General features: G+C 43.6%; 1 protein-coding gene across 1 annotated transcript in view; it reads right to left on the bottom strand.

Annotated features, from left to right (window-relative positions):
• Clpx (caseinolytic mitochondrial matrix peptidase chaperone subunit) overlaps positions 1–4,923 on the bottom strand; it is a 41,496-nt gene extending 36,573 nt beyond the window's left edge. Inside the window, exon 1 of the mRNA XM_005347764.3 lies at positions 4,585–4,923. Coding sequence (XP_005347821.1) covers positions 4,585–4,663 — 79 coding nt within the window. The 5' untranslated portion in view covers positions 4,664–4,923. The remainder of the gene's footprint in view (positions 1–4,584) is intronic.
• Between the last annotated feature and the right edge of the window lie 3,387 nt (positions 4,924–8,310).

The raw sequence follows: 8,310 nt of genomic DNA on the forward strand, positions 1-8,310 counted from the left end.
GCTCTGTAGACCAGGCTGGTCTCGAACTCACAGAGATCCGCTTGCCTCTGCCTCCCGAGTGCTGGGATTAAAGGCGTGCACCACCATCGCCCGGCTAATAAATATTTTTTTTAAAAAAAGAAAATGTATGATTCTGACTGGTGACAAATTCATAGATACTTCTAAAAGTATGATCTGTCACCTACCTTGATAATTAAGGAAAATACCATTTTTCTGTTAAAAATTATTGGAAACAAGGTTTTAAAAAATCTGATTCCTATCTACGGAACCCCTGAAGGGCTCATGAACTACATGTGAAAAACCCCTGAAAGCCAGGGAAACATTTCTGTCCATTTTGCAACACTGTTGGCAGCAATGATAAAAACCAGTTAAAAGTTAAACCATCTATGAACATCTGTCATACAGATAAAGCCTTGTCGGTATCAGAGCAGCTGCCTATTAAAATAGCTTTGGGGGTTGAGGCAGGAGGATGGCAAGTTCAAGGCCTGCCAGGGTTACAAAGTGAATTCAAGGCTAGTCTAGAGAACTTGGTGAAGCCCTAACTCAAAACAAAATACTCTTAAAGGGCCAAGCATATACCTTGGTGATAGAGCACTTGCTTAGCATGTGTTAAGTCCTTGGTTCTCTCCCACTATGGCAAAAACAAACAAAACAAAAAGAAATATGAAAAGCCAGGTATTGTGCTGTATGTCTGTAATTCACAGCTGATGCAGGAGTTTGACAACAGCTCAGACACAATGAGTTCCAGGAAAGTCTAAGCTACAGAGTGAAACCTTGTCTTAAAGACATAAGAAAGTAACTTACTCAGTTTTTAATTTTTAAAAATGTGTATGGGCATTTTATCTACATGTAATCTATGCAACACATGTGTGCCTGGTGCCCAAGGAAGCCGGAAGAGGGTGTTGGATCCTTAGAACTGAAGTGGAGTTACAGACAGTATGACCTACCATGTGAATGCTGGGAATTGAACTTGGATCCTTTGGAAGGGCAGCCAGTGCTCTTCAGAGCTATATCTTCAGCCCAATTTTTATTCAGCTTTTAAGTATTATTAACATACACATTTAATATATATTTAAATGTTCTTTTTTAGGACAAGCTTCCATTCTACAGCTGTTCTATAACTTGAAATCCATGGTGACCCTCCAAAGAGGTTACAGGCCTGAGCCCACACCATACCTTTGTTTTCTGAGAGTTGGTTTCATCCAGACTGGTGTGAATACTCTACACAGCTGAGGCTGGCCTTGAATCTGAGACCCCCATCCCAATACTGCGATCATCCTTGGCTTTCTGCACTTCATTTTGAACTAAGGAGTCTACAAAACTACAAATGATCCAGCTTAAAAAAAAAATCCAATCTATTTAAAATAGCATGAAAGAATGAATAAGAAATAGCAGAATATACTCTCAAAAAAGTTTCAAAAGATGAAAATGATTGCCAATTCTAGTGACAATATTTAAAGTGTATAATAACTGATGAAGTAGAGAATAAAGCTAAATCCTCACAAGTTTGACCTCTAACTGCTAACACAAATTGAAAAAGAAAAAAACATTTTAAAAAAATACCTGCAACTTAACAACTACTTACTATATCAATTTAGGCTTACATTTTTATTTTATGCACTAGTTATTGCTGTGGGACAATGATCTTTTACCCTGTAAAGATCTGTCAGTTGTATCGCTTTAATAAAATGCTGATTGGCCTGTAGCCAGGCAGGAAGTATAGGTGGAGTGAGGAGAACAGGAGAATTCTGGGCAGTCATAACCCAGATGCAGAGGAAGCAAGATGAGAATGCCTCATTGATAAAAGGTACCAAGCCACGTGGCTGACACAGACAAGAATTATGGGTTGATGTAGGATATAAGAGTTAATAAGGGGCTGGAGAGATGGCTCAGCGGTTAAGAGCATTGCCTGCTCTTCCAAAGGTCCTGAGTTCAATTCCCAGCAACCACATGATGGCTCACAACCATCTGTAATGAGGTCTGGTGCCCTCTTCTGGCCTGCAGGCATACACACAGACAGAACATTGTATACATGATAAATAAATAAAATATTTAAAAAAAAAGAGTTAATAAGAAGCCTGAGCTAATAGGCCAACTAGTTTATGATTAACGTAGACCTCTCTGTATTTCTTTGGGACTGAACGGCTGCGGGACCGGGTGAGACAGAAACCTCTGTCAACAAGTTATTGCTTCTTGAGTTCTAAATACTGCTTAATAAGGAAAAATAGCATCATTACTATATATAACATTTGATAGTTTTTACTAAGTACATTCTGCTAGCCAAAAAAGATAAAAAATAAAATTAAAAAAAAAAAGGCTTGCCAGGTGATGGTGGCTCATGCCTTTAATCCTAGCACTCAGGAGGCAGAGGCAGCTGGGTCTCTGTGAGTTATAGGCCAGCCTGGTCTACAGCATTCCAGGACAGACAGCCAGGGCTGCCAGAGCTGCCAGGGTTGTTACAGAGAAATCCTGTCTTGAAAAAAAATGAAAAAAGAAAAAGAAAAGAAAGAAATCTTAAATGCTTTGAAGGCCAGAGAATATAATTCAACAAGAAAGTGCTTGCCTGGCATACTCAAGGCCTTGGATTCAATACTCAGTACAACAACAACAACAACAAAAGTTTTGAGAAACCTGACTTGCTTGTGAAGGCCCATGACTCCAGCACTCCAGAGGCAAGATGAAGAAATCATGAGTTCAAGACAGTCTGGTCTACCCAGCAAAACTGCTAAAAATGTTTCATCAATTATTAACTTTGCCCTATTTAATTTATTACAATTTGACTACCAGAAGGAAAGAAAAAGAGGGAAATAGGACTAAAAATTAAGGTAGATGCACTATAATTATAAAATCTATGATCAACATGTTTGACCTCTTTAGTCAGACATTTTTATGAAGTGATATCCTTTCTTTTGGGGGGATGGGGGATTCAAGACAGAGTTTCTCTATGTAGCCCTGGCTCTCCTGGTACTTAGTCTGTAGAGCAAGCTGGCCTGAAACCTCAGACATCCACCAGACTGTCTCCGAGTACTGAGACTATCTCAGAGTGCTGGGGTTAAGGTTGTGGGCCACCACCAACACACTGTGACACCCTTTCTACAAGGAATGGTTTCAAAGAAGTCAGAAATTGAAGTTAGATGCAATTCTAATATTCTTTCACCCAAACTCAAGGTCAACACTATCACTGAGTAATTTTAACTGGGCATCAAGTACTTCTGAATGCAGATATTTAAAATGCAAAGTGACCTCATATAGGTCAAGCACATTTAAAATTGTTATCATATATATATGTATGTATGCATGTATGCTCATGACAGTTCTCTTTCCACCTTGCAGCTCCCAGGGTTGAACTCATAGCTCATGCCTTTATTTGCTGAGTTATCTTTACCACCCACGCGGCAAGTCCATTTAAAATATAGGCATCAGCCAGGAGTGGCGTCACACACCCTTAATCCTAGCACTCCCAGGCAGAAGCACACTGAGCTCTACCAAATTCGAGAGATCCACCAGCTTCTGGCCCCAAACTTCCTCCTGTCCAAAACACCCAAAACACATCACCCTCGTTACCGCTTTTGTCGCCTTCACCAAATTAAAACATGAAGAATTTACTACCCCTAGCACCAACCGATAAGCCCTCAACAGATGTATCCCAAATAAATGAAGCCTCTGGAATTGGGACATCTACTTGTTGAGGTGTGGCAATGTTTTAAGACTAAATCTTACACTTACATGTCACTTAATACAAAATATTCCCACCCACATTACTTCATTTCACGTGTAGAATAAAATGTCAATTATATATCTAGTAAGCAATGAAGATTTTACAGTTAATCCAAAAACTTAGGAAAACAGCTCTTATTGATCCGAGCCCTCATGAAAAGACGTCTTTAAGATCGCAAAGTCTAACAGGATCTAGCAACAGTCTGATATGCATAGATCTGAGGAAAAGAAAAACAGGTTTCATTCCCGGAATCTCTTGGCAAGTGTTCACAGGCCCTGATGAGTAGAGAAGCAAAGTAAACAAGAGCTACTCTTGGGGACAGATCCCGGCTGTCAAACTAGGGAAGCGGAGAGCGACTGTTGCTGTGTGTAAGTATTTGAAGAATTCCAGAGGTCGTTTCCCATCTCCCCAGCAGTTTTTCTAAGATTCCAAAGTTTTCCAAATATCTGGAAGACCCGTGAGCTGTGTTTATGTCCTGGCGTCACCGACCGCACAATGACCGTGACACCGAGTGTTGTTGCGCTGCCTGAGTCTAGGGGGCTAGCCGGGACAACCGGGTACCCGGAGGCCCGCAAAAAGTGACAGGCCCGAATAGGACTGAGCGATTGTCACTTTTTAACGACCGAATGCAGCACTCGGTCTCTCTCCCAGAGTTGAGGCGAGATGGCCCCATTCCAGCCACAAACTCTGGAGGCCTGAGAGCGCACGGGCGGGCGGCAGCACACGGAGTTTTCCTCAAAAACAGACCGCCAACTATTTCGGAGGCTAGCAGCGCCTGGCAGCCCTCATGCCCTCCTCCTCAGGGTCCTCACCGGCCCACTTCCCGAGAGCCCAGAGCGGGCTCCGGTGCGGGATTACTTCGTTACCTCTCTGCGCGGAGGTGAGCGAGGTGGTAAGCAGCCGGGCGGCCGCAGCGCCGCAGGTACAAGCGCCACAGCTGGACATCTCCGCGGGGCCTAGGCCGGGTCTTCACGCCCTGCGGATCTCGGGGGGCTCAGCGGCCCGAAGGTGACGCTTGAGGGCTGCGCCCACGGGCTCCGATCCCTTCCGCCGGCTCTATGCTGGCGCAGCGTTTTCGCCACCAGGAAGCCAGGCCAGGGCGACCCGAGTGTTCCACGGCCGTAACTCACCAGAGTAGACACCTTCCCTCCTCCCCTCCCTCCGGCTCTCCCCCATCCCCCGCCTACCCCAGCCGGGGAGCGTGCGCGCGCCTGCGTCCTAGGTCCGGGAGGGGGCGTAGTCCGCGCCGCGCGTGCGTAGAGACTAACGTGAAGCTAAAGAATGGGGGCGGTAACCTGGGCACCAATGAGCGCCTTACGGCAAGCAGCGAGCCCAAAGTTATGCGGTCGCGCAACTCCTCAGAAAGCGCCTTTATTCTGATATCGAAAAGTTTTAGGCCCAAAGAGATGCAAGTCAGGAGTTATTCCTACGCGTCTCACAAACAGGGAAAGAAAAAAGGAAAAAAGGTGAGGGCGTTTTTTAAGTGATCCAGACACTGAGAATGTAGTTGGGCCCTAATCCCACATAATAAACACATTACTAAATGGACAGTAACCAACAAGCTCGTGTACTACAAGTTTCTTCCCTCATGGGCTATACAGTCTGGCTTCTTTTATGTTTTTGTTTCCTCACTTGCTGTATAGAAATGCCACCTAATTTCACTCCCGTCCCCAGTAACAACTGTTGCATAGAAACAGCTTTTCTGTTCTTTCAAGCTTAGTGATGACAGTTTTGGGGGACTTTGGGTTTTGTTGTTATTGTTTGCTTTTGGTTTTGGGGTTTTTTGGGGGGGTGCTGTGTTGTTGAAGGTTGCTTGTACGTTCATGGCCACCAAGACTCCCATAATAATCGAAATAACCACACAGAAACTGTATTAATTAAATCACTGCTTGGCCAATCACTATAGCATATTCCTAGCAAGCTCTTACATATTAAATTAACCCACTTATATTCTTTTATATTTTACCACGAGGCTCGTGGCCTACCTGCAAGGTTCCAGCTGGCAGCTAGTGTCTTTCCCCCTCTGCAGCTACATGGCATCTCACTGACTCTGCCTTCTTTCTCCCAGCATTCAGGGAACTATCCCACCCTCCTCCCGCCTACCTCTGTTCTGCCCTGCTATAGGCCAAAGCAGTTTATTAATCAACAGTAATCACAGCATACACAGGGGAATCCCACATCAGGGTGGTTGTTTGGTTTGGTTGAGTTTTTCGAGACAGGATTTCTCTGCATAACAGCACTGGCTGTGCTGGAACTCACTGTTAGAGCTGGCTGACCTTGAACTCATAAGAGATCCACCTGCCTCTGCCTCCCCAGTGCTGGGATTAAAGGCGTTCACCACCACCACCACCACCACAGGCGTCTGCATGTTTCTGTTTGGGTTGTATTTGGGGTTTATGCCAGAATAATTATGCTTCTTTTATAGATGAATCTGATCAACTCTAAATGACAAATTTCCAGGTAGCCCAGACCTTGCAATGCAGCTGAAAATGACTTTGACTATCTGCTGCTTATGCTTCCGCCTCTAAAGATTGAGATTACAGAGTTGCACCACATCCTACTGGAATCTTCAGATACAAATTTAGAGGAGGCAGGACAGAGGTGGCCCACACCTTTAATCCCAGCACTCTGGAGGCAGAGGCAGGTGGATCTCTGTGAGCTCAAGGCCAGCCTGATCTACAGAGGAAGTCCCAGGAAAGCCAAAGCTACACAGAGAAACTCTATCTCGAAAAACCAAAAGAAAGAAAGAAACTTAGAGGAGAGTGAATCAAACCAGGACCATAACAGTTCATTCAGTCTTCAGCCAGAAAAGTGACTTCCACTTCCCCAGGTAAAGCTCTGAGAAGCAGCGTTCTAGGCGGCCCATACCACAGGATTCTTTCTTGGGGCGCTGGCTCCTGATCATTCCTCATCTTAAAGTTGCGGAGCTAGAAGGGAATTTCCCTCTTCCTTCCCCAGGACCCACTCCTTCCTCAGATGCATCCACTAATACAGTTTTGAAGACACTCTGAAGTTCTCTCAGGACGATGTTTTGGACTGTTCTTAGGGTCTCTGCGAAGCTGTTGGGAGGGAACCAAGTGCACCTTCTCTGCATTCTCCCCCGCACCACCTTCAACCCAACAAGAGAAGTTACGTTTTGTGTTTTATTTATTGGGATTTATTTGGAAATAGTCATTCTGCATTAAAAACAAGATTGGAAATTGTGAATCTAAGATAAACTTTCAGAAATTCCTGTCAGAAATGAGCCAACCTCTGAATTAGAGGCCAGCCTGTTCTACAGAAGGAGTTTCAGGGCATCCAGGGCTACACACCATAGAAAACCTGTCTCAAAACAAAAATAAAATTATGTATATGGATGTTTTGCCTGCATGTATGTCTGTGCACCATGGGCAAATAGTGTCAAAGGAGTTCAGAAAATGATGTCAAAATTTTTGGAACTGGAGTTGCAGGTGGTTGTGAGCAGCCACGTATGTGGCCAGGCTAACTCAGGTCCTCTGGAAGAGCAGCCAGTGCTTTTAACTGCTGAGCCATATTTCCACCACCACCCCTACTTCTTTTGATATAAAAGTATTGACCACCACTCGTCATCATTTATAATTAACAATATAAAGTTGGATAGCACTGTAGTTACTAAAAAGATATTTTTATTGGCTTCTGCTGAACCGATAAGCCAAAGAACTTCAAAGATTGAGCCCACATGTAAGCACTGAGTTGGGGTCCAGAATAAGCATTAGATCAATAATATTACAAAATTTTGTTTACTCACTTGTCCTGAACTGTTGATATTTCTAGTCATATGATTATATTTTCATGAAGGTAATGAGATATTACATGAATCATAGCCCTTTAGTGCTCAGGTATTAACTTTCTGTAAAGGAATGGCTCACTGGAAGAATCACTTAAGTCTTTTTTTATTGGTTTTTATTGAGCTCTACATTTTTCTCTGCTTCCCTCCCTTACTCTCCCCTCCCCTCTTAAACCCTCCCTCAAGGTCCCCATGCTCCCAATTTACCCAGATCTTGTCTTTTTCTACTTCCCATGTAGATTAGATCTATGTAAGTCTCTCTTAGTGTCCTCATTGTTGTCTAAGTTCTCAGGGATTTTGGTTTGTAGGCTGGTTTTCTTTGCTTTATATTTAAAAACCACATATGAGTGAGTACATGTGATAATTGTCTTTCTGTGTCTAGGTTACCTCACTCAAAATGTTTTTTAGCTCCATCCATTTTCCTGCAAAATTCAAACTGTCGTTACTTTTTTCTGCTGTGTAGTACTCCATTGTGTAAATATACCACATTTTTCTTAGCCATTCTTCGACTGAGGGGCATTTAGGTTGTTTCCAGGTTCTGGCTATGACAAACAAAGCTGTTCTGAACATAGTTGAGCACACGTCCTTGTGGCACGATTGAGCATCCTTTGGATATAGACCCAAAAGTGGTATTACTGGGTCTTGAGGAAGGTTGTTTCCCAATCTTCTGAGAAATCACCACAGTGACATCCAAAGGGGTTGTACCAGCTTGCATTCCCACCAGCAATGCAGAAGTGTTCCCTTTTCCCCACAACCTCTCCAGCATAAATTGTCATCAGTGTTTTTG

This window comes from Microtus ochrogaster, chromosome 5 (genome assembly GCF_000317375.1).
Source record: "Microtus ochrogaster isolate Prairie Vole_2 chromosome 5, MicOch1.0, whole genome shotgun sequence".
Taxonomy (NCBI): domain Eukaryota; kingdom Metazoa; phylum Chordata; class Mammalia; order Rodentia; family Cricetidae; genus Microtus; species Microtus ochrogaster.